Genomic DNA, 26,792 nt, shown 5'->3' on the forward strand with positions numbered 1-26,792 from the left:
GCATTTTGGTGATGTCCATAGGTTCATCCAGTTATTCAAAACTATCCTTATATTTAAAATTATGTCATGTTCATTTACTTTTAAGCCCCTGGAAAAAGAGGGCAGTGTATAACAAATGGTTAGAACTTCTAAACAACAAGAGTCATGTATGGACATATTAGTTTTGCAAAATCAGGTAACTTGTTTTGCAAGTTTGACTTTGACTACAAGCCCCATAATCCACCTATTACCAGCTTTGGCGATATTCTTTAGGTTCCGTCCAATTGTTATTGAGATTCTACAATTGACACGGCAGCTAAGGCATGTCATTGGTTTCTAAGTGGTTTCCAGGAAGTGAACGCCACCGATCTAACCACCTCCCACATGTGAGCCCCCGTCGTTAGCACCACGCGCAGCGTGTAGAGGAGAGAGAAACCGGTCGGAAAGCAACGTCATTCCTCGGACCACCGACTTGACGTAGCGCAGCAGACAGAGAGCGGAGCGGAGCCGCGTTGTCCGAGGCAGGTAAAGTACCATCCAGTATATGCCAATATTCATAGGGTCTAAAAAGCTGGCAGTTGGTTTCCATATTGTTTCCAGGGGAACACGAGGAAAGTAGGTCGTATTAGATAAGAACAGGGTGGACACTAGGGCCTGGTAGACTGTAGGCCTGTTTCCCCCGCGCTCTGCATTGAGCAACACATCCCGGTTTGAGTCTTTCCTTTACGGTCAGTCCAGCTGCCAGCACTGGCAAGGTGCCTTAACGGACACCGCGCCACTAGTTTGGAGAGGTACACGGTTCAGCGATAGATAAATTAATTTATCCGATAACACTGTAAACGATAGTCAGTTTGTTAACTGGCGGGTGCAGCGCAGATGTTTAGCTCTTCTTTTTCCACGTCTTTCAGGTGCTGAAGCGATCACAGCAGAAAGATGGCGGACGACCCCAGCGCGGCGGATAGGAACGTGGAGATATGGAAAATCAAGAAGCTGATCAAAAGTTTAGAAGCTGCCCGTGGGTAAGTAATACATTTTTGTCACATTTCGAGGTAATTGTCTGGTCGGCAGTACTTGAGTTTAAGGGTTCGGGTGATTGTGTCAATGTATACCGCCGCAGCAGCTGGAAATGGTATAAATGGGGCCGAATTTGGGAGTGGTTAGCTTAGCATAGCTAACTTAGCTAATCGTTGCTTTTGCTTGTCGCTAGTTAGCCAATTGCTAGGCGCTAACGGATGTCGCATTTAATCTCCCTGGAAGTTGAAAACATGGTTTATTTTGGACAAAACACATTTTTTTGTCAGTGTTTATATTTTGTAGCTGGCATTCCGAAGATTTTTATTCAGTTCAAGCTAGTAAGGTTGATGCTAGTTTTGTTGCTAATGAGAACCGCTAATAGACGTCATCTTTGGAAAGAGGCCGGCATGGGTGTCTTAAACAAAAAAAGCAGAACGTTGACGAAAAAGGGAAGGCCGGCAAGCTTGTAGTTACAGTTTCACAGTCCAAATGACGTTCGTCTGCTCTTTTTACACGCAAATCATACGACAGAGCCTCTTAATTTCCTCTAGAGTCCACTAAGTTAGTCACCTCATGGCAGCCGAACTGCTTGCCAGTTCATTACAGCGTTACTGGTTTCAAACTGGTCAGGTCAAAAAGAATTCGAGATCAGTTGTTGGCCGACTGGGACATTGTGGGCCTCTTGAATTATCAAACAAGGCATGTGAATGTGGGTGTTACTTCACTGGCTTGTAGCTTGCTCTGCGACAGTTTGACGTCTAGTGTTGCGCAGAATTTGCTGTCCTGTGCTCCCCTGCCTGCCATGTCACACACTCAGTTGACTGTTTGCCCTACATTTATCCAGCCTCTTCTACCTGGCTGTGTACGTGTCAGCCTGTACTGCTGTGATTCATCTGTTGATTGGTTGTAAATGAAAGGACAACAATGCAAAGTAGCAAGACTTAGTCCTTGTTTCAAGGACAAAGATTGTGTACTGTGTAACTGAAAGCCCATACCATTTGTCCCTCAACCTGCCAGACCTTGTCAAGGTGATATTTTGCCAAGAAGCGTTGTGTATTTACAAAACTAAATTAGAGCAAACAATTACGCTATCTTGGAGGTAATCAACTGGTAATAAACATGGCTCAACTGGTTTGGCATAATCAAAGTTGATTATTATATGGCCTTGATATTAGATGCCAGTTTCACTATGGCATACCTAGGAGTGGCATAATTGTCAGTTATTCAGTCTATTCCATCACTTCTATGGCTTCTTGGCTGTGTACAAATGCTGTTATATGCACTAACATTACATCCTCACTTTCTCTATAGTAATGGCACCAGCATGATCTCTCTGATCATCCCTCCAAAGGACCAGATATCAAGAGTGGCCAAGATGTTGGCTGATGAGTTTGGCACTGCTTCCAACATTAAGAGTCGCGTCAACAGGCTCTCTGTTCTCGGGGCCATCACCTCTGTACAGCAAAGACTAAAACTCTACAACAAGGGTATGCATGTAAAAGAATGCCTATTTTCTTTTGGGAAATGGTAGTGGTTCTTGGGGGCAACAAAAGAAATTCATATTGGCATATCATTGTATTATTGTAATATTTTCAGCTATAATTGTTCCAAGGGGGTTTTTGAAAAAAGAGACAACTTAAAACATAGGATGTATTTACTTTCAAAACATTCAGCTCCAGTCCTCCTTTGAATATTCATGGTCTCTGGCTTTTTTCTTCCCTTCCCAGTGCCACCCAATGGCTTGGTTGTGTATTGTGGCACAATTGTGACAGAGGAAGGCAAGGAGAAGAAAGTCAATATTGACTTTGAGCCTTTTAAACCAATCAACACCTCCCTGTACCTCTGTGACAACAAGTTCCACACCGAGGTGAGAGAATTTCCTTAGTATTTTGATGCACATGCAAAATATTTTTTTAGAGAAACTCTGTGGTATGTAAACATCGCCTTGGTCTTTTTATTATTCTTTCTGTCTTCCGCATTCTTATGATCCGTTCTTCCCTCACTAATGTCCCAACACAGGCATTGACAGCCCTGCTGTCTGATGACAGTAAGTTTGGCTTTATTGTGATCGACGGTAGTGGGGCACTCTTTGGCACACTGCAGGGCAACACCAGGGAGGTGCTGCACAAGTTCACTGTGGACCTACCCAAGAAGCACGGTACTGAACTGGAATGTTTAGAAAATACATTTTACGTTGTTTGTTTTGTTTTTGTTTATTTGTTGTTGGGTTTTTTTTAATCTTTGCTTTGCTCTTTCAGGCAGAGGAGGACAGTCTGCTCTGCGTTTTGCTCGACTGAGAATGGAGAAGAGACACAACTATGTGAGAAAAGTAGCTGAGACAGCTGTCCAGCTCTTTGTGTCCAATGACAAAGTTAATGTGGCAGGAATGGTCTTGGCTGGCTCTGCTGATTTCAAGACTGAACTCAGCCAGTCTGACATGTTTGATCCAGTAAGTATGATGTAATGAAACAACTTTTTTTTTCCCACAAATTTCTCACTGCAGTGAATAGATGTCCAAAAGAAGGCTGGTGATCTTTTAAGTGTTTTCTCTGAGTTGTATAAATAGGTATATTTAATAACTATCTACTATTGTAAGAAATAAACACTGGTATTTGGTAGTAGTGATGAAATAGTGACATAGCAAGTTTATTTTAAACTTGGCACATGATGTGTGCAGCCATACTGTAAATGGAAAGTGCCTTCTTTAATTTGCCAGTAAGCCACTGATATAGCTAACTCTTATGTCTTTACAACCAATAATGGAATGTGGTTGCACAAACAAAGAAAGAGACAGATATGAAAATCTGCATATCCCACACTTCACTGCAAGCTTTGGTTAGCAGTTAATGAGTTTGAGGGATTTTCCAAGGCTTTGGGGAATATAACCAGCAGCATAGTCTATCATTATTGTCAGCATATTTATTGTGGTAGCTTTCTCTATTTTCTTTATCTTGTCAGCAACTTTGTTTGGTTCCTACTTTGTCTGTAAACGTTACTAACAACTCTTTGATTTCTACAGAGGTTACAGGCAAAGGTTCTGAAGCTAGTGGACATCTCCTATGGAGGAGAGAATGGTTTCAACCAGGCTATTGAGCTTTCAGCAGAGGTCCTGTCGAATGTGAAGTTCATCCAAGAAAAGAAGCTCATAGGTGAGTGTGTGTGTGTGTGTGTGTGTGTGTGTGGTTTTCTTTTTTTTGTTAAAGGTAAAATCTTCAAACTTTTTCCTGATGATTCTTCTGTATATACAGGGCGGTACTTTGATGAGATCAGTCAGGATACAGGGAAATACTGCTTTGGTGTAGAGGATACACTGAAAGCCCTTGAAATGGGAGCTGTGGAGATTCTCATAGTCTATGAGAACTTAGACACCATGCGTTATGTTCTTCGTGTGCATGGGGCAGAGAGCAATGGAGCAGAGAATGGTAAACAAACAACTACAGTGTTATCTGCAGTAGCTGAGACAAAAAGCAGTAAATGAATTCTAATTGTGATCCTACAATTCAAAAGTTTCTTCTTTGTTCTTCAGATGAGAAGACTTTGTACCTAACGCCAGAGCAGGAGAAAGACAAGTCTCACTTCACGGACAAGGAGGTAAGTGCTGCGGAAGAGGAACTGATCTCTGGGAGTTAAGTTGGACCCATTGCCTGTGATGTTATACCTTACTAACGCTGGTTGCGTTTCTAGACGGGGCAGGAACATGAGCTGATCGAGAGCATGCCACTACTGGAGTGGTTTGCGAACAACTACAAGAAATTTGGAGCCACGTTGGAGATAGTAACAGACAAGAGTCAGGAGGGGTCCCAGTTTGTCAAGGGCTTTGGAGGCATTGGGGGTGAGCACACTGTTGTTTAATAACAGTTGAATGTTTGATCAAAATGAAGTTAGGAATATATTTGATATATGTGGTTCAGTGATGATTTCGTCATTGGGTTGTTATGATGATCTAGTAATTGTACTCGAGTATAATTCATGTATTATGCACTTGAAGATAGTAGCAGTAGAGAAGATAAACAGTTCCTCTTCTGCTTATTCTGATTCATGCTTCATCTTGGTACAGGTAAGGCCTCATATAGACATTGTTGTACAGTAGAAATTTGTATTATAGAGGGCTTCACCATGTAAAATAGGAGAATTGGGGCAGAGGCACTGTTGAATTGTTAGTTGTATAAAAAGTAGAGATACTTGTGGCAATTTAAATTGGTTTAGTGGTGTAATACATTTTAATGAGGATCCTAAAAGGATTTCAGGACTTTGTGCTTTTCACAATAGAAACACCATCATTCCAGGACCCCTAAAAGCACTGTTGTTTTTTTTTTTTGAAGAAGTAGTAGTTAAATTGTTAATTTTCACCTAATATTTTAAATTAGAAGTAATTTTAGACAAAGGAAGCATTTAACTATTAGGGGTTTTATTAGTTATGCAAATGATTTAGGTTATTTAATTATAGGTAATAAACAAAATATATTTTAGAATTCAGTAATAAACAAATGGTACAAAACTATAATACCCAACACATCTAAATAATTGAATTATTATAGAAGAAAACTGTTATGGACAAGTTGAAGGAATTTTGCGTAACAGGTTATGGTCGTTATGCTAAAACAAAAGCATTTATTAGGAAAAGAGCACTATTGTGAAACTATTTGAATTTGACTGACGTCACAGTTGGCTGAAATAAAACAAACACAATTTCATTAATTATTGTGAAGTTTTATCGCAATGCACCTACACCTGTCTTATCCATCATCCACACTGTTCCACCTCAGTTTGTAGCTCAGCAGGCCTTGGACTCATTCATTTTAGGTATTCTGCTTTGGACTTTGCTTTTTATTAGGCCTGAGTAGATCGCCACACTCAGGGTTCTCTGCTCAGTTCAGCAACCCGTCTGGTTCTCCACATTCCACACTTCTCCGGCTCCATATCCCATCCATGACCTGTTCAGCCTGGCAGACATTCCTCGTCTTCTATCCAACTACAGTCCCCTGTATATTTATCAATGTTATCTAGCCAGCTCTGGCTTATGCAGTCTTCATATCAAAATGAGTGTAAATGATACATGTTGCTAGGCAACTGGGCAGGGTGAGTGGATTTTACATTAATTTCTGTGGGGTCAAAGTGACATGTGGTAAGTATATCTTTTTATTCCACACACTCCTAAATGATGAGTGAATCCATTTTTAGTTAGTCATGAAATCTTTTTTGTCTTCAGAGTTTTGTTTGTTTGATAACCCTAAAATGACCCCCTTGGCACTTCTAATACTAAAGTCTAATACTTTCAGAATTCATGTTTTCCCCTGCCACTGTTTAGCCAAAACAAGTTGCCATCATATCACACTACTTAATCTCTCATCTTTTGTATTCCTCAGGTATCTTGCGGTACAGGGTGGATTTCCAGGGCATGGAGTACCAAGGAGAGGACGATGAGTTCTTTGATTTGGATGACTACTAGGTAGTCTTGGACTGATATTGGGAGAAAAAAATGAATGAAGAAATAAGGAAATGAAAATGCCACCTCTCTTGCAGCAAGCGAGAGGTGCAACTGTGTTGACCTATATATATGACAGACACACCTTCCAGTTCACCTGTTGCATACACAAACTTGCACATACTTACACAACAAAATGCATCACACAGGCCGAAGAGGAGTGAGATTTTCTTTCATCCAGAGAGGGAGAAAGCCCTTCCTGAATAAATCCCTGCCTTAGAGTGCTGGTTCCTTCCCCTAGTTGGATTGGACTTGACTCATTTTTGTTCTTTTTTTTTTTTTTTTTTTTTTTTTTTTTTCTTCCTCCCCTCGATTTTGAATGAACACAACAGCAAGTTCCCAGATTCCTCGTTGCCGCTGTCCCCGGTCCTAAGATGAACTTTGGATTCACTCCTGACATACAGAAAATATATTTTCCTTTAATGCATCGTCATGTCCCTATCCCCTCTCCCTTCCTTCTATGCTTTCTCTCTCTCTCTTTTTTTTTCTTTTTTGCATTTCATTTTTTTACTGGTAACTGCTGCTGTTGTATTTTATGAGAGTGGGGGATTTTTTTTACCTGGGTTTCTGTAGAGAAAGGGGGACAAAGTATTAAATTTCAACTGCTGAAAACCATTGCTACCTCCTCATCTGCTGTGGTCTCACTCCTGTGCCATCTCATTTACTTAAAAGGCTGACCTTTTCCTGACAACAAAATTGATATGTTTTGTGAGTGATGCGTGCATGACTTTTAGACAGTTTAGTCATCTTATTCAATCGTCAGACTTGCCACATAATGTTGAAATTTTCTACATTTTAAATTTCAAAAGGCAGTAAAATCACATCTTTAATACAGCTATTCATTATAAATCTTGGCCTTTACATGCAGTCATCTCTTTAAATGAACTTCCCTTAAATGAAATATCCCGTGTACACATTGGATTGCATTTGTACATTTATCTGACCACTTTTATAAATCTAAATTAATTAAAAATCTCAATTTGTCATTGCATTCCTGCCGACAGTTTTTATAGGATGTGTTGGTCTAGAAAGTTGGTTTTGACATTTGCGTGTCGAATAGGGGAGCAAAGGTAAGAGCAAATGACCAGGTTCTCATTCATAATGCAAAGAGCAGAATTCGTGAAGACGTGTTCCCTTAAGATTTGTAGAGAATGACCTTGGTAAATCATGCCTTAGATTATAAATATAGCAAGCTGAGGAAGTAAACCTACACTGGTGAATGATGAGTTTTCTGGCTCCAGTTGCTGAGAAGGCAAACAAACTGACCTGCTTATTATGGTATTAAACCAATGATGGCGTAATAGACCGGAGGGTTGGGGATGTGAGTAATTCAAACCCATACACTTCGCAGGGATTCGCAGGAAAGCAACAACAGTTCAGCTAAGGTGAAGTTATCCCAAAGATCCTGGTTTATTGCCTTGTCTGGATTGCTCGGCTTAAAAGACGAAACAAAAAATCTGGACCAGGCTTTCCTGCGTCTGTATTGATGGAGTTTCAGGTTTTAAGCTGCAATGTTAATTCATCTATTGAACTGGTTTCTGGTTGTTAGTTGTTCTTGTTACCAGTTTTGATTATCTGTCACTACTTCGTTGAATTTGTTTTACCCATGCATAATCCTGAGTTTGCTAAAGTGTGTATTTGAGAACTTTAAATTAAGCGTCATAAAGTATCTGTTTCTGTCATGCCACATATTTAAAATAGCCAACATCCTGCAGCATCTCAGAGAAAAGCTATGCGGATGATTGATTTTGCCTTGGTGTATTCCTCTTCAGGATAGCAACAGCATCTTCATCAGTTTGCCTTTTTGTTTGGGGGAGTCACCGGGGAAGCCTTGGTAGCACGGCAGGCCAATCAATAAAAGGCAAAGAGGCGAAACCACGCCCACTTAGCCAAAATCTATCCAATCGGCGTGTTATTAAAGTCCATGGGCGTTACCATCCCCCACCCACCTTTTTGACACTGCCCTACCAAAGCTGTGTGGCTGAGCGAAGTGGATGACGTCTCTGAATTTGCGGGCCGCCGACGCAGGGCTGGGTTTCCATTTTCATAGCGAGTTTCGGGGGGGATCGTCAACATGGAGCAGGAGATGGAGGACAAAACGGTGGAACTGGTGGTAAGATCTTTTTCTATACGGCATTATGAACAACCGAATTGATCGCTGTCAGTGTTTTATTGAGGAAATCGCCGAGGCTCGATTCGACGCCAGGAACGGGCTGAAGCGACTTGTCGGGAGAGGTGGAGGAAAAAGGAGGGGGAACCAGAAATCAGAGGGAGGGCCTGAAATTATCGATACATTTTGCTACGAATGCTCCGCATACTGGTTGGATTGATTAACAAGTCTTAGACATCTCTCTCTGATAAATTTAAAACCTGTGTTGGTTTGGGTACAGTTTGTACATAATGGGAAAAATTAAGAGGTTGATGTGCAATCGTCGGTCGAAGGCAGACGAGAATTCTTGGGGTAGCGTTTACTGCGGTGACGCTGCGCCACTTTAACTGGGCCCTGCCTGATTCTTAGCTAGCCGCCATGCTAACACTGACTAGAATGTCGTGAAGTACGTAAATTTACGGGCAACGCGATGTTATATCATGTAGTTTTAGGGTAAGACGACTTACTCGATAAATGATGTGTCAGTCACATTTTTATACTTTATGTGAACATAGATAAAATCATAACAATGCGTTGCTTGTGTGTTTATATTTTTTTAAAGTGCGTAGAAGGAAGTGTATTGCTTTTTCATTCACACAGCGTTACCTCCACTAGCGAGCATTAGCAATTAGCTTAATAGCAAGCTTGCTAAATACGCTGCTTGACACCAACTTCTACATTTAAAAACAAACTGCTGACTATGTCTAGAAAAACTATTTTTGTAGCCACAAACATAAATTAAGACGACGGTATTATTTTCATTTTTAGTCAATTAAATTTTGCCAAAAACTATTGGGTTTATTGTATATTGATTTTCTGCCTCGATAAACTAGCCAGCTAGGCTAACTGTAGCCTACCAGCCGCTAACATTTACTCTGTGGGGTCAAAGTGGTCGTAAGGAAGACGTCAATTAATACGAGGATCTGATTTGTTATGTCAGCGAAACTGACCTTTAAAAGAATTTCAGTTTACACGTGTTTGGAAGATCTATCGGTTTGTGCAAGAAATACAGTGGTACTGTACAAATTAAAGGTTGAAAGCCGGGCCTAGTAAATAATGTCTTATATTCCGTAGTAGATAATAAGATGTAGTCCTGTTAAATTGGAAAAAAAGTTTCGTAAAAGAGCACCTAATATGTACTTGTACTAAAGAGTCATTTGCTTAAGCATTACAGGTGTCTATAGCCGCTGTCTGCCAAATAGTGATTCCCCAGATGTTTGCATTCGTTTTTATGTCTAATATACTTGCTAAATGTAATCAATAAGATTTGCTAAATGTAATCAATAAGATTTACGAAGGGGCTATTATAAAATAAAGAAATTATGTGTATTGTAAGTATATAACTCTACAGTATTGTACCTGCTCTTCTTTCTAAATATAGTCAAGCCAGTTCTTTTTTTCCACTTAAAACATTTCTAGAGCTGGTATGTTGTTTGTTGTAATATCTGTTGCTTTCTTATCCAGATGTCTTAAAAACATGCTGTTAATCTCAATTAGACTTTTTAAAGGAGGGATAAAAATCACAAAATTGATGTCAAAAATATTTCATGAATGATAAACTATATTTTAACACGCCATTCACAACAGTTTGAGAATCCGCAATATTTTTTTTTTTCCTTTGACAAATAATCACTTTTTGGTACAACATCTATGAATGACCTAAATCATTCCTCAGTAATTAAGAGCAAGTTGTCTTAAATTGGTAATCTCACCATACATCACAAAGGGGCTTAAAAGTTTATCTGGAAAAATTGGAGGTTTAAATTGCAATGTGGGTAGATAAAGTGACCTTTTTGTATGATTTGAGTAGTAATTTGGCCTTTTAGTTGAAGTAAATGGTAAAACTTAAAACTGAATTTAAGTGCTTGAACAGCCTTAGAATATGTGTCTAGTGATAAAAGCTATTTATCATCTATTCAGCCCATGGTTTTCAATTCAACGCTTGGTCATAATTTTCTTGACCAAGGAAAAAAAAGCTTAACATGTGACTAAAGTCATTAAATTACACTAAAGAATAAGACAAAGTGGAGCATAAATTGTTTACCTACACAGAAAATTGAGAATTTTGTCTGGGTTGTGTTCATGTGTTTAATTTAATTTATTTATTTGTCCCAGTGTTATTCACTAACCTCTCATGAGAGTGGGGATGGCAGAACAGTGGGTGGGGCTCATGTCAAAGCGAGAGTGACATTAATTGACGATTAATACCATTGCCCCTCCCTCTCCTCTACCTATCCCCACCCAGTTCATGTCTAATAATGCTTCCGTGTGTATGTTTATCAGTCTGTATCTGTGTGTGACGGGGTGTGTGTTCCTGCGCTCACCGTGCCAATGTGTGTAGCTCTAATACTGGTTTTTCCCCCTCACTATCCCCCACCTCTCTTCCTCCTCTCTCTCCACCTTTGATGGTTACACGCTCACGTCCTCTCAATTTCAAACCAAACCGTATTTATTTATCCATTCTTTTTGTCCCGTTACACACATTTACACTTCACTTGTCCTGCTTCTCACTCCCCACCACTTCCATCCATCTATCCATTCATTGATCCATCTATTCACTCACCCTTTTTGGTTTCCACCTCCCAACTTCCCAACATCCCCCCCCCTCCTTTACTTCCCACGTCTCTCTTGCTCTTCCCTTTCTCTTCCTCCCTCACCCTGTCCACTTCGTTCTCCTCCTCCCTTCCTCTCTCTCTTTCACACAGTGCTCTGTGCCTCGCTCTCTCTGGCTGGGCTGCTCCTCGGTGGCTGAGAGTTTGTGTGCACTCAGGTGCCTGCAGAGCATCCCCTCCACCCGGGCTCACAACCAGGTTCTGCCTCTCTCCTCTTAATTCTGCTGCTCCTCCTCCTTTCCCCTCCTCCCTTGCCATCTCCTCACCCTTTACTTTTTCTTTGCCCACCCCACACAACTCCTCATACCACCTTGGTGCACACAGCACCCACTCACCCCCTCACCCTCCTACCTCCTCACCTTCCGTTGTCCTGTCCTCCCTGTTCGAAGCACTCTGCTCTTGGGTTCTTCTTTGGTGCCTCCTCAAACACTCTGCTTAAAAGTAATTTTATTTATACAAAGTATAACATACTACTTTCAGATCTTTTGAAACAGAACAGTGAAAACGATAAAGTTGCCAGTGCTTTGTCTTGTTTAACCAAAAAAATTAAATAATCTGGATATGCCAAGTTTGAATAGTAAACTATTTCCTCAGTACTTTGGTATGGTAAGAGAAGGGATGCAAGGGTACCAAAGAATAACCATGCACTGAGGAGTATTGTTTTCTCTCCTTCTACCTGGAGGTGTGAGGGACGAGGTGGGGGTCCTCCTTCAAGCTCTGAGAGGCTACATGTTTGCTTGCTTGCCTGCCTAGCTAAACCTGATGTCTTTTTTGTGTGTGTGAATTTTATTTCTTTTTGCTTTTTCTTTTCTTCTATGCATGATCATTAACACTAGTAAGACCACCATCGCTTCTTATCCTGTCTGCTTTGGTAATTGAGAAGACCATTATGGCTTCTTATCCCATTTGACTTGGAACTTGAAAAAAATCCAAGTACAAAGTCTTGGTATTTGGATCTTTTTGTTTGTGTGGTTGTACTGATTGCAGCCACTCAGTTCTGTTGATTTTGCTCAAGCTCTTCCTGTAGCAGCATCACCAAAAGATGGTTATCTGCACTGAGCAAACTTGCAACAGCTCACACTTGAAGTATAAAAAAAGTAAAATAAACAACAGTGTCTACATGACCGTGCAAGCAGCTTTCAGGATAGAGCTTGTTTATACTGCAAAGAAAACTTTTCAGCTCCTGAAAAAAGCTTTAACAGATGGGCTTTTATAATGTATGGACCAACAGGTACACACTGTAGATTTGTTTTACCCCCCTGACATTACTGTTTTCAGATGATACCTATGGGTCATTCATCACCCACACATGTATACAATAGCTCTGACCCTCTCTGAGGTAAACCTCTTCCTGTTTGGGAACCTGGGGATACAAAAATGTAAACATTAAGTATAGCAGTAAACCTATAAATTACATCGATGAATTGGTGTGTTTCAAATGTAGATATGATTTAGATGGTTTTTGCTTTTTTATTTTTGCTGAGTGTACAGTTTGTTGTGAAGGCCTGTTAGCTCAGGAATATGCTTTTTAAAAAAAAAATTTTTTTTTAATTAAACTGTTAATCTTACAGAGTAGAAACAAGCCTCATAACATCAGCAGTTCGTATTTTTAACAACTCTAAATGATAAACCAGGAGCCCCCAAGAGTACAGTTGGTCTGTGATTTTTGCTGGATGGGTCTAATTAGGAATAACAATTGCTGTCTGCCTTTGGCTTCCAAACAAATATACATACTCTAAGGAGTCTAATAGTTTTAGTTGAATGTACAGAACATGTCAGTACATGAGCTGTGGATAACAATGTTAGTATTAAAGTTTCTATAGCATGTTTGCAGTCAATTTACAAAGGATGCTAGAAATAGCTTAATCTTATTTTCTTTCTATCATTTGTTTCTCAAAGACCAATATCTCTTTTATTACAGTTATACCTGAGCTGAGTGCCAGTGACATACCCAAGATTTTGCCTTTTAATTTCCTGTCCAGACTATTTGACCCACATCACAGACAAGCAAGAGGATAGATTCTTTGTTGCAGCGCTTTTTCTCTTTTCTTATTTTCTTTTCTTTCCTCACTTTGTGTGCGTGCGTGCGTGCGTGTGTGCGTGCGCAAGGCTGTTTGTGCGGGCACGTCTCAGAAACTTGATGGTTACCCCCTCCTTGGCTGTGTTTGTTGCATTCTTGCGCCAAACGCTATCCACACTGCTGTCCCAGCTCTGAAAGTGCCTTTAAACACAGACTGAGTGAGAATGAAACACTAACCTGGGGCACGTCTTTGTTTTGTTCTTTATCCACAGAACACATCAGGGATGGAGTCACAGAACCTTGTGGACGATCTGTCGCCAAAGAAGAATACAGTTCTCAAGGTGTGCTTTATTACACTATTTCAAATGTACATACAACATTGGTATGGTTTATTATTTAAGAATTGTTTTAACTTTTGTTAAAGCTTCAGCTGACTTTAAAACTATTACGATTTGGACCTTTTTGGATTCTTAAAATACAGTAACCTTTGATATTTACATGAAAGGTTTTGTTGTCTCCTGCTGCAGTTCAAATGAAAACACCACTAATCAGTCTCTCTCTCTTTCTCTCTACTGTGTGTCTGGAGCTTTATTGCGTGGCAGTAAAAATTTATTTTGAACTTTGGGCAGCATTAATCCCCTTCATTCACGCCTATACATGGGCTTCAATAAGCACAGCAACTTTGAGCTTCGGTGTCTCCCCCACCTTTTTTGCCTCAATGTATTTATTTTTATTTAGAAAGCTTTCTAGACGGGAAAAATAAAATCATTTAGTAACATTAGATTGCATTACTTGAAAAACTACATTTGAGTTCAAATTTTTTTTAATGCCATGGTGTTAGCTGGGAAACTATGCACTGAAGAACTTCAAGTAAGTTCACCAATCCACAGGTGACACTCCCAGTCAGCATTTTCTCTTCATACAAAAATGAGCTGCTGCTCAAAGTTTGGTATACAGTTGAAATGATTTCCTGTGTCACAGCAGGAGCCTGAAAGATTTAACTGACTGGATTTGCATTATGTGACTATTTATCAACATCTTCTCAGTCTAACACAACTAGACATTTAATCTTCATGTGCTCCTGATATTTACAGCTTAGTAACGGTCCTGTTGTGGGATCTCGTAAACGCCCGTCAGAGGGGAACTATGAGAAGGAGAAGGAGCATTGCATCGCCCTGTTTGACCAGTGGTCGGAGGCCGAGCAGGTGGAGTTTGTTGAGCGCCTGATTTCCCGTATGTGCCACTACCAGCACGGCCACATCAATTCCTACCTCAAACCAATGCTGCAGAGGGATTTCATTACTGCGCTGCCAGGTACCAACAGAGATTAGTGGATGTTTGTTACCCACAGGTTTTGCATGACGTGCATCTTCCCTAACGGCATCGTAGCTCAACAAAGTTGGGTGGTCAAAAAGTCTTTGACCACCCAACTGTGTGTATATATGTGTGTATAAATTTTATTTTTTTTATTTTAAAAGGTAAACAGAAACATAAAACCCTTTTTAACCTTTTAGAAGCATTTTAAAGGAATAAACGCAACTTGATTTATTGATTGTCTTTGAACAATTCAGAATAAATGAGCTCTGGGGACAGATAAACTAACGAGGTGAGGTAATGTCACTGCTTGCACTTGGTCATCTCTTTTCCCCCTCTGTCTAGCCCAAGGCTTGGATCACATAGCGGAGAACATCCTGTCTTTCCTGGATGCACGCTCGCTGTGTGCAGCAGAGCTGGTATGTAAGGAGTGGCAGAGGGTCATCTCTGAGGGTATGCTGTGGAAGAAGCTCATTGAACGCATGGTCCGAACTGATCCGCTCTGGAAAGGCCTGTCCGAGAGACACCAGTGGTAAGACCGAATGCAGGCACTCCCAGATGCAGGTTAATAAGAAAATGAAAATGATATTGTAATGTGTATTGAAAGAAATCTGTTTAAAATATGGGTAAAAAAAAATGTAAAAGGTTAATTTTACATACAGGAAAGCCTGAGGATAAAGTGGAAAGGTTATCCTTGGTTGGGCTTTAGTGTGTGCTTCACATGCAGAAATTCCCAGTGCACAAAGGAGAGTGTCATTCTCTCTCTCTCTCTCTCTCTCTCTTCCCCCCCCCAGGGAGAAATATCTGTTCAAGAACCGCACCTCAGAAATCCCACCCAACTCCTACTATCACTCCCTCTATCCCAAGATCATTCAAGATATAGAGGTAAGTCATAACGCCTAACGTGATTACATTCTCATTATTTTTATGACCTTCGATTTTTTTTTTTTTTTTTTTTTTTTTTTTTTTTTTATCAGTTTGTATTATTGCACCAGATATTATTTGTCATCATGATTTTAAAAAATGGACTTAAGTAAGCAAACCATTTATAGGCATAACTGTATAAGTTTGAAAATAACAATTAGTTACTGAGCTTTACATGGATTATTATTTTGGATTCAGCAAAGAGCAATGTGAATGTAATTATCCTCTCGAATGATTAATGTCTAAAGTTTTATTTTCACGTTCACATTTTGCTACACTTGTACAAATACTTCTTGATTATGAGTAATAAATGAAAAGATGATTTATTGTTTTCGTGTTAAATTATCATCACAATAATGCTGAAACCATTTTGTAGCGTGGTAGATGTTGCATCTGTTACAGACCTCTTTGTTTCTCTTTCCATCTAGACTATTGAGGCTAATTGGCGATGTGGCAGACACAACTTGCAGAGGATTCAGTGTCGCTCAGAAAACAGTAAAGGGGTTTATTGTCTCCAGTACGATGACGACAAGATCATCAGTGGCCTTAGGGACAATTCAATCAAGGTAACCGAGACTTGGTTATAAATAAAACATATTATTCTTGTGTTTTTTCTCTTTATGGCTTACCATCTTACTGTGTGTGGTGTTGGTCTGGACCAGCAGAGTGAGACAGAGAACAAGTGAATTATAGGAAAGAAAGTCTCAACTCCCAGGCATGCTGTGTGTTCCACTTATCTGTCTGCCTGTGAGGGGCCTGCAAGAAGATGAGGATGAAGAGAAGGGGTGGATAGGGGAGGAGAAGAGCAGATTTGTCATCTTATTGTTATGTAGGAGGCTGATGCACAGCAAGGGAACAGCTGAATGGCTCTTATGCACATCAGTGCAGCAGTAGGGAAATGGGGCATGAATGCTGCTGTGAGACTGGGCCATTCTTAGCATGACCCAAATCTGCATTCTTTTAAAAAAAAAAAAATTCTTTCTTTGTCTAAATCTTCCTGTGCTTCACTCATATCTTCCATTTTTTTTTTTGTTTTTTTTTTTTTGTTTTTTTTTTTGTGCTCCTTTTAGATCTGGGATAAACAGACTCTGGAGTGTCTGAAGATACTGACCGGTCACACAGGCTCAGTATTGTGTCTCCAGTATGATGAGAGAGTCATTGTGACCGGGTCTTCTGACTCAACTGTCAGGTACAGCGCATCTTTTTCCAGAAATAACACAGGGTGTTTTTTGGAGTAGGTCAAAGCTATGTCAGCAAGCTGAACAAATGGTTCAAGTTACTGAAGAGAAAGTTGTGGAAGTCTGAATAAAGCAGAGGATACCACTCAGTATGAATACATCGTATCTCTATATTTACTTCTGCTTGTGCTACAGTTTCAGTTTCAACACTCATAACTTTAACATTTTAAAAACGGTCTCAAAAGGCAGGCAAATATCTGAAAATAACCTTCTTCTTTTTTTTATAAACCTTTTTTTTTCTTTTTTTACAATCCCATGGCATGGATATCTATGTAGGTAATTGGAAGTTGGTTTAAAGCCATAGGACAGGGCTGTCAAACTCAATTGCACAGGGGGCCAAAACTCAAGGCACACTTTAGGTCGCTGGCCAAACAAGATAAAGATTTATTGAACACACTAAAACAATGTATTTTAAAAATAAATATGAATAAAAACAGACAGGAATATTATTCCAGATTAAATAAACTTAAAAAAATGAACTTTAACTTTAAATATTTTGCTCTTCATAAAAATATATCCTGTCAAAATTATGCAAGTTAGAAATATGAACATGCTGCCAGAAACCCCAGAAAAAATAAATGAAAGCATACACAAGGTTGGAGCCGCATGTAGACGGAGCTGGGACATTGCTTCAGGAATGGAACTAATAAACTGTGCGGGCCATTCATTGTCGTACTTTGCCTTGAGTGTATCATTACACTGCAGCTCCATCTGAATCTGCACAGGTGCAGTTCAGCAAAGTGCGCTGACTTGGTTCAACATTACTTTGCAACAGGGAAAGTGAGGCAGGTTGCACTAGTGCATTTGTGACAGCTTCACTTGAAATGCCTTCACTGCATCATACATGCCATGTCCATGAACTGACAGATTTCCTTGCTGAGCTCAAAAACTCTATTGAGAACTTTTCCCCAACTCAGCCAACGGACCTCTGTATGATAAGGAATGTCAGCAAACTCTGAATCTATTTCCCACACATCCCACGATTGTGTTACGGTGATCATTACATGCTCCATTTTTAGGACTTTACCACACAACGTTTCCTGGTGTATGATGCAGTGATATGCTGTTAACTCACCAGTACATTTCTCCTCTTGCATCTTTACTCGCATTCTGCCGACTAGTCCGCTTTTTTTCACCGCACAACACCGGCGCTCCATCTGTTGTAAGTCCAACAAGTTTGTCCCAGGGCAGTTTCATGTCGGTTACACTTTGATATACGTTTAAAAAAAAAAAAAAAGGCTTTTCCTGTCGTTGTCCCGTGCATCGATTTAATGTTCAATATTTCCTCTCCATGGATGAAGATGGTCAGCTGTGCAATGCATGTCTATACTCTCATCCATAGCAAGAGAGTATGCAATGAAGTTTTTGCTTCTTTCACACAACTGTGTTCTTAACTCATTCACTGCCAGCCATTTTCAAATCAGGTAACTCCCCACTGCCAGGGTTTTTGAGCATTTTTACTCATTTATGAAGAGCCACAGAAAACTGTGTGTTATGATCATATAAACGCTGAACCTACCAAAATGAAGAACAGACTCTCTTCTTTCATCCAAAAAAAAAAGCTTGTTTCTACCATTTTCCATTCTTTAGTAATCAGCTGTAGAGGAGAGGTGGGTTCCACCAAAAATGCCTGTTTTGACCAAAAAAAGGGAGAAAACGAGCTTTTTGTGAAAAATACATTTCAAGCAGAAAAGTGCCTTTGACACTAATATTTCTTGCTTTGTGACACCTCTAACATATAAAATAGTTTTTCACTTCTATAAAACAGAAATAACACTGAGAAAGGTTTTGTTTTATCAAAACAATTTATTTACAAATATATGGAAAAATAAAATGTACATAGTGAAACATTTATTCACAATGAATAATTCACTTTTGTGTGGTAATCATTATAACACTTTCCGGGATGCAAGGGCACACAACAAGACTTGCACCACATTTTTGTCTCACTGCGCAATCCCTTACGTGCGCAAACCCTGCACCTCCTTGCAGGTCTACTTTTACTGCTGGTGGGCTTCAGTTTTCACTGACAAGCTGCCCGAGGTTGTATTCTAGCCCCTCCCATTGAAAAACGTAATTGACGTCTATAGACGTCAATGGCAGTCAACGTAAGTTTTTCAATTGACGTCTATAGATGTCAATGGCAGTGAATGAGTTAAATCAGTGGCCATCTCACAAACCCGATCAGCAATTGTATTTCTCCTCGGGCTCACATTTGCCAAAATCTGCGTTTTGTCTGGACACAAGACGTCACACACCTTCATCATGCAGGCTGATTTGGCTCATCTGCTACAATAAAACTTGCTTTCACAACAGCTTCACTTTGCGATTTTGCTCTGGTGAAAAATGTCTGCTGAAATGTCAGATTCTTCTTTAGCTCTTCTACTTTCTGTAGTTTCTGCATTTAGGTTTTTCAGCTTATCCTGACGTTTTGTCTCGTAGTGCAGTCTTAAATTAAATTCCTTAATTACAGCCACATTAGTTCCACTAATAAGACACATGGGTTTACCAGCAATGTCTGTAAACACATATTCAGTCACCCACTGGTGCTGAAAGGCTGTGCTTTCAGAATCAACTTTTCTCTCCACCATTGTGAGCGGCTAGCTTCGCAGTAACAGAAGTTGGACTTGATTGACGCGGGAATGTTCCCAGTTAGCCTAGCGTTCAGCAAGGAGGCTGCAGCGCTGCATTATGGGATCTGTAGTTTGTATATTATTAGCGCCTCATATCGCCGGGCCATGCATAACATGGTACATAGTACATCTATATAAAATAATCTCGCGGGCCGGATATAAATGTACGCCGGGCCAGATGTGGCCCGTGGGCCTTGACTTTGACACATGTGCGATAGATCCTATGTGGTACAGGGTTTGTTTGTTTTGTTTTTTTTTTTTTTTTTGTTTGTTTTTGTTTTGTTTTTTGTCTGCATTTTCTTTTAGATCTCTTAGATTGGTTACTGATGCATCCAAAGTAAAACATAAAATTCAGTGTAAGAACATGACCTAGAACCTGGACTTTTTTCCAGCAAAGAGCTCCAATTGGATTAGAAAGAAAAAGCAACCACTCAGAATCCTTTACACTGTTCTCCCATCTACACAGCAGCAGTTTATGCTATGAGCTTGAAATCCTTGTCTCATGTCCACACTTACAGCCAGGTTAATATTCCCAGCTAACATAACTTGCATGTCTTTGGACTGCAAGAGAAAATGAGAGCTCCTGGAGATTTTTAGTAGTCTTATGTATTTTTTCTTTTTTTTATGTTAATTTGACATCATTTAGTAATATGTTTGGTAAATGTGCTTTTCTAACAGCATCCCATCCGTCTTGTAAAAGCTTAGAATGCTCAAAATACTTTCTGCATGTATTGAGGAATCCTAATGTGTGCTTGTTTCACAGCCGGTCATGACTACAGCTGGTGTTGTGCATCTAAGAAATTGAATATAAAAACTTTAGCATATATCCTATCAAAATAAATTCGTTTTACTGTTTTTATTGGAGATAGTTGGATGCATTTCATTGCAGATATTGAACGTCTTGGCTTGTTGTGTATAGGTTGACACTTGCTTGGCTACTGCACACAGAAGCTCAACATTATTTCTCTTATTACTTCACACTTCAGGCGTACTCACTGGGCAGTATCCAAGGAAAATGTGACTTCACTTCCTTAGCAACAGTTTGACAGGCACTTTGTTTGTGGGATTGGTTGTCAGCTTTTCCAGAGTGTTGTGCGTTTGACTCTTGGCGCCTTAGTACAGCTCACTGTATGTACATGTCTGAAGTGTGAAATACTCTCTATTACAAATCTAGAAAAAAAACCTAAAATCTCGTGTGTCTCTATTGTTTTTCATTTTCCTTTGTTTTTCTTCCATGTCCTTTCCATCTCCTTTTTGACCTCTCTTCCTGTTGCCCCCATCTCATTTTTCTTTCCTTCAATCATTTTCCACTGTGTCATTTCTTCTTTCTTTGTTTTTACACCCCGTCCCTTGACATGTCTGTTTTTCCTTCTTGCCATGTTCTGTTTTCTTCCTCTTTCTGTCACCTTTGCCTTTAACATTCGACCCTGCTGACGTCTCCCTCCACTCTACAGGGTGTGGGAGGTAACGACGGGTGAGGTGCTGAACACACTGATCCACCACAATGAGGCAGTTCTTCATCTGCGTTTTGCAAATGGGTTGATGGTCACCTGCTCCAAGGACCGTTCAATTGCAGTCTGGGATATGGCCTCGCCTACTGACATCAGTCTACGCCGCGTCCTGGTGGGACATCGGGCTGCCGTCAATGTGGTTGACTTTGACGACAAATACATTGTGTCTGCCTCAGGGGACCGCACTATTAAGGTGACGACAGTTAGAGAAATGTTCCTTTACAAATCATTTCATCTTTCTTTTTCTTTTACAGAAATATTATCCATCTGATAAAATTTGGATTAATTTGATGTCAGAGTTTTAGTTTTATTTATCAGTAGAACAGATGTACATGATTAAAAACCCTCCGACTAAAATTTTCCTTAAATATTGTAAACTTTGTGTTGTCCCCCTGTGTAGGTATGGAGCACCAGCACCTGTGAGTTTGTTCGTACTCTAAATGGTCACAAGCGGGGAATTGCCTGTCTACAATACAGAGATCGTTTGGTGGTTAGTGGCTCATCTGACAACACAATTCGGTATGTGTGTGTGTGTGAAATTCATGGCTAAACTAGCAAACATATGTCCTCTAATTTAAAATCCGGTAGTCAGTTAAAACCACGGCCTTTGTTAGCAGATAAAGTCATGCTAAGTAATACAGGCAAGCAAAGAAGCAAAGTAATTTGGGATTATGTAGAATACCTGTCAATGTTTCACCATTAAACACCTCTTACATAAATTAAATGTCTGGCTAACGTGTTCAGTCTCCTGATGGGGCAAGATTACAGTAGCTGAGTTTATGATTGAGTATGCAAAAAAGAATGTCTGATATGTTTGTTCAGTTATGTTTACATCTTCTTTTATTTGTATTCACCATCAAATGACAGCATGAGTGTAGAGGGCAGCCAGTGTAATGAAGATCCCAGAGTTGGCTTGTTTATGCTCAGTTTTGGCAACAGACATATTTGTTAAATACTTAGGTGTGGCGTCATTCTGTGAGCAGCCATCAGCATTATTATTTTTGTGGTGTACATAAGTGGAAATCTTAGGTACCTCTTGGAGATGTGCCCCCAATCACCTGACTCTTACCTGCAATCTGTCACCTAACAGCTCAGTCCTAGTCGCTGTGTCTTATTTGAATCCCTGCAGTACTACAAACTGATTGCAGTTGAAAAATCTTTGAAGCTTTGTTCTGTTATTTTGATGGATTTTTGATGTACAGTAGAATTTGGTTCCAAAGCTCAATGTCAATAATGTGTTGCATTTCTATTTCTTAACTTGCAGTTTTCACAGGTGAGATTTTTATGTGAAGGCACAGCGAAAGGAATTGTGATTGCATCAGCATAATACACAATCAGCAAACACGTTAGGGCAAATGGATAAATATTGAGTCTTTGGTCTTAGCAGTCACTTTATTTGGCAACTAGATTGTGGCTTCGTGACTGACTTAAACATAAGGAGTTATGCACAACTGTTAGTTGTCTGTTTGAAGTCTGTCAGTTTCAAAGGTTGTAATATTTTAGCTGAATTTAACATGAACACTTTATTTACAAGCATTAGCAATTTCTTTTTCTCTCAACAAGTGAGCTGAAAGTTTAAAAGTCCCAGTTTGACTTGTCAGTGTTTGGAATCATTGCTGTGTAAAAACTGCAGGGTCTGGATCTTGGTGTTTGTTTACAAAGGCTTCTCTTTCTGCAGGTTATGGGACATAGAGTGCGGGGCATGCTTACGAGTGTTGGAAGGTCACGAGGAGTTGGTGCGCTGCATTCGCTTTGACAACAAAAGGATTGTCAGCGGCGCCTACGACGGGTAAGTCATGTAAATACACCGTTTTGTGCACAGACTTTTGTTTTGGGTTTGTTTTGTGACATTTTGATGTACCGTGCAGCAAAATTAAGGTATGGGACCTGCAGGCAGCCCTGGACCCACGAGCCCCAGCCAGCACATTATGTCTGCGCACTCTAGTGGTGAGTAACAGCGATTTAGCATCCCCAAGTGTCTGACTAATGATGTGAGTGCAGCACCTCTGGGGGAGGGGAAAAATGTAGATGTTTGCCTTTTTTATACTAAAAATACAAGGAAATTTTTAATTTGGATAATTTTAACTACCAGTAAATGTCACTACATTTAATGTGCGTATTTGTTGATATTCAACGTAGTCACCATCCAGATATTAGTTTGTACATTCACCTAAAACAAACAAAAAACATTATGAATGCTCTTGAAAATACTCTCCACTAAATCTTATTGCTCTTTATTAAATAATTTTGTGTGTGTGTGGGTGTGGGTGTGGGGAGCACTGGGCATGGATGATTCATTACAAATTAACTGTGTGACTCTGGTGGAAAACCCATTGCTTGAACTTCTAGTCGGGCCTCTTTAATTTATGGAGAACAGTAGTTCTTTTAATAATCTAGCTCTGTGTGCTAATTATGTAAAAATTATTTCCTAATTTGTTGTGTTTTCAGGAGCACTCTGGTCGCGTGTTCCGTCTGCAGTTTGATGAGTTTCAGATCATCAGCAGTTCTCACGACGACACCATTCTGATATGGGACTTCCTGAACGTCTCAACCAACGGCCAGTCAGAGGGACGGTCTCCTTCGCGTACCTACACGTATATTTCTAGATAGCAGGTACCTAGCGACACCTGGCACTGTAAAACCTTTCTATAAAAATCCAGCATTCTGTGTTTACCCTTGTGGTGCAGACCCACCTGTGTGACACTCTGGCTTTCTCTCCCAGGTGTCACCATCAACCGTACCCTTTCTTGGAGGAACCCAGGGCTGATTGGTTGATCGGTGCATCCGTCATGGAAAGGAGCCCATCTCTTCTCGTTCCTCCTTGTCATCTCTCTGTCCATCTCCCACTCAGACCCCACCACCTCCTCCTCTCTGCCAGTTCTGACAGACTCTAAGCTTGTGCCCATTGCCTGCCCAGTAAAGCGACATATATATATATATATATATATATACACACACACACAGGTCAACACTGTTGAGGATTCCCTACTACAAAACCAATGCAGCGCTCCCAAGAAGCTCACCTTCTACTACTAATTTATGTTTTGTAAAGTACACTAATGACAGTATTAACTTAGACCCTATATAAGTCACAAGCCCCCCCTTTTTTTTTTTTTTTTTTTTTTTTTTTTTTTTTTTTTTTTTTTTTTTTTTGTCCCCTTGATACAAACTTAAAGCAGCTGCTTCTCCTCAGTTTTCAGTCCCAGCCAAAACTGGTTTCCACTGATATCGGGAATCGCTTATAGATATATATTTATAAATATATATTACATAGACACACGCGCGCGCGCGCACACACAGACACACATATGTACACGCACAGTGGCACAGTTGGACAGAGGATGACCGGAGCTGTGATGCGGGAGACAGAGACTCTTTACTCAGCTCTAGGAAAGAAGGGAAGGATGGGAGCTGGAGGGAGTGAAGGAGGGATGGAGGGAGAAGTGTTTGGGATTGCATCCCTTCCTCCCTTTCACTCTCTCTTATGTCTCCCTGTCTCTCTCTTTCTCTCCACCCACCCCACCCTTCCTACGCTCCCTCTCCCCAACCTCCAGAGATGCACACTCGTTTGGAATATGGGGGTGCGCGCACATGCACACTCAAAGTTTGCAAGAGTGTGTGTGTGTATGTGGACTTGTGAAATGGCAGAACGGAGCAGAAGCGTCACAGACATGCATGTGAGGGTGCCTTGGATACAGCATCCTGGTACACCTCTGCTCTTTTTTTTTTTTTTTTTTTTTTTTTTTTTCTTAAACTCTTTTCGTTTTTTTATTACTGTTATTTTCTAATTTTATTTGAGTATTTTTGGTTCTTAGTACAAAGAAAAAATCATACTAAGCGTAGTCCTTTCTTCCCACCCTCTTGCTCTTTCTCTGTCTTCTTCCTCATTCTTTCTTCTAATCTTGACCTCTTGTCCATCTGTCCCTTTCACACCATCTTTCTCTCCTTACATCATCATCATCATCATCGTGCTTGCTTTGGTTATGAGAGAAGCTGGAATTCAAGAGCTCAAATTTAGCTGTAAACGGAGTTGTCTTGTCAAAAATTGTGTTGTATATTAAAAATGATTTTTTAAAGAAGAAAATGACCTTATTGTGAATAAAGTACTTGACAGTGGTGGAGTGTTGAGCCAACTGTAACATGGATGAGTGTCTAGTTGTCTATCTGTTCTCGTCTGTGTGGATGGTACGTGTGGTGTATGTGTGTGTTGCACTGCCTCTCCATCTGACTGAAAGTTCATTAGGCCTTTATCTGAAGTATATTGTAAGCAGGCTAGATGGGAAGGAAGTAGCTGTTGTTACCTACAAGAAAACCGTTGGACCGAAAATACCCTTACACACAATGACACTTAATGTATTCTATCAGATTGCTTGCAGACACATTGTTTGGAGTACACGCAAATCTGAAAGAATGCTGCATGTAAATGCCGTCTGTCAACATGGAACATAGCCCTTTGATAGGTACTTATCTTTTACCCTATTGCGTTTTCTAAATAGAAATGGTGTTTTTTGGGGTTTTTTTCCTATTATTTTAAAAAATTAAAAAGGATGGCACGCATTATAAGCGCACACCTCGTTCGGAACATGTACATTAGGTACTGCACAAAATTTGAGTACAAAAATGTTTAACATAAAATCCATGGGGAAATTATCAATTCTCCCTGCTAGTGATCATCAATTTCAGTCTCCGATTAATGAAGACGTTCAGAAAATGAGTGCCAGTGGCTGAGAGTTTGAATTTAACGGAAGCCAGTTTGCATCTTGGCCTCAATAGTCAACTATGAGAGAGAAAGATATAGATTTTTTTTTTAAAAGAAAGGAATGCATGCTAGTGAGGTTGTATTCCCTGTTGCTACTGTTCAAGTATTGAATGCAGCCACCAGGTGGGGGTATAAACTCAGCTTTCTCCTACAGGCCGATCTGTTTATGAGTCTGTGCCTCTGTGACTGTTGGGTAGCAAGGTTTGGAGTCTAAACAACCTGTTACAGCAGATCACATGCCCACTGTTGTAAACACTAACTGTGAAGGAGGGATGTATACTTTAAAAAGCTTACAGTGGAGGACTTCTAGCAAAGCTCTGGGTAGTGTATTTGAGATCTATAATACATTTGTTATTGTGCAGTGTGTTTTCTCTAGGAGGAAGAGAAGGAGGGGAGGTGGCCTGCTGAGGGGGTTGGTTTTCTTCATTTCTGGGTTTAGTTCAGTATAGTAGAATGTTTCAAATTCTGGGAATAAGTTATGTGGGATGGATTTGTGCTTGGTGGAGCACCATTAATATATGATGTGTGTATGTGTTGGATATGGGTGTGTGTGCTTCCTCTGGGTCTGTGGGATTTTGGCCCATAATTCCTGCAGCTCTCAGGTCACAGCTCCGTTCTCACGCACATATTTGGCATTCCTTCCTCGACATGATTACCATACACCTTCCACTCCGGGTTTGGCTATGCGGAATATTTCCATCATTCCCGAGTGGAACTGGAGCAACGTTCCAAAAATGAACAGCTCGCCCCACCGCCACCACCCCCTACTCACTTGTCTTTATCCTATCCCTCCCACCTCACTGTCTCCTCCTTGTACAACCCCCCCCCTCCCGATTCCTGCTGCTTTGCAACAGGAATCCTCTGGTACAACCCTCCCCCCCCCCCCCCCCCCCCCTGAGTCAGCTGTTTGTGTCTGCAGACATGATTGGGTCATTTGGCAGTGACATCTTTTCACTGACCTCCTGCTAGGATAGGGAAGGAAGGGGAGGGATGGGGGATAAGATGAGCAAAGAAGCAACTATTAAACTGTATCTCACTACTGCTTGTTGTCTGATCCTCCATGATGGAAATTGACTGCAAAGCTTTACAGCGGGGAAGTGACTGCTGGTTTTTGCACAGCAACTAATGCTCAGTATTTTTTTAAGTATTTTCAA

General features: G+C 40.3%; 2 protein-coding genes across 4 annotated transcripts; both read left to right on the forward strand.

Annotated features, from left to right (window-relative positions):
- The first annotated feature begins 347 nt into the window (after positions 1-347).
- Positions 348-7,095, forward strand: etf1a (eukaryotic translation termination factor 1a). 3 transcript variants are annotated; one of them, XM_085424511.1, is made up of 11 exons: positions 348-504; positions 888-998; positions 2,305-2,480; positions 2,721-2,860; positions 3,013-3,151; positions 3,252-3,442; positions 4,013-4,142; positions 4,242-4,415; positions 4,520-4,584; positions 4,678-4,825; positions 6,360-7,095. In XM_085424511.1, the coding sequence occupies exons 2-11, from the start codon at positions 913-915 to the stop codon at positions 6,440-6,442; spliced, it is 1,332 nt and encodes a 443-aa protein (XP_085280637.1). In that variant the 5' UTR covers positions 348-504; positions 888-912; the 3' UTR covers positions 6,443-7,095. The 3 variants fall into 3 exon arrangements, with proteins under 3 accessions (XP_085280637.1, XP_085280652.1, XP_085280644.1); XM_085424526.1 differs by having other exon boundaries at positions 363-500; XM_085424518.1 differs by lacking the exon at positions 348-504 and adding an exon at positions 619-770.
- Positions 7,096-8,437: 1,342 nt separating this feature from the next.
- Positions 8,438-24,428, forward strand: fbxw11a (F-box and WD repeat domain containing 11a). Its single transcript, XM_085424498.1, has 13 exons — positions 8,438-8,591; positions 13,532-13,600; positions 14,354-14,573; positions 14,919-15,105; positions 15,368-15,458; positions 15,926-16,063; positions 16,568-16,686; positions 20,823-21,072; positions 21,280-21,398; positions 22,558-22,668; positions 22,748-22,826; positions 23,328-23,492; positions 23,602-24,428. The coding sequence occupies exons 1-12, from the start codon at positions 8,553-8,555 to the stop codon at positions 23,487-23,489; spliced, it is 1,584 nt and encodes a 527-aa protein (XP_085280624.1). The 5' UTR covers positions 8,438-8,552; the 3' UTR covers positions 23,490-23,492; positions 23,602-24,428.
- Positions 24,429-26,792: the final 2,364 nt, after the last annotated feature.

The sequence above is a fragment of the Rhamphochromis longiceps genome, linkage group LG2 (assembly GCF_057381845.1).
Source record: "Rhamphochromis longiceps isolate RC_006_pf linkage group LG2, R_longiceps_female_GT1.1, whole genome shotgun sequence".
Classification (NCBI taxonomy): domain Eukaryota; kingdom Metazoa; phylum Chordata; class Actinopteri; order Cichliformes; family Cichlidae; genus Rhamphochromis; species Rhamphochromis longiceps.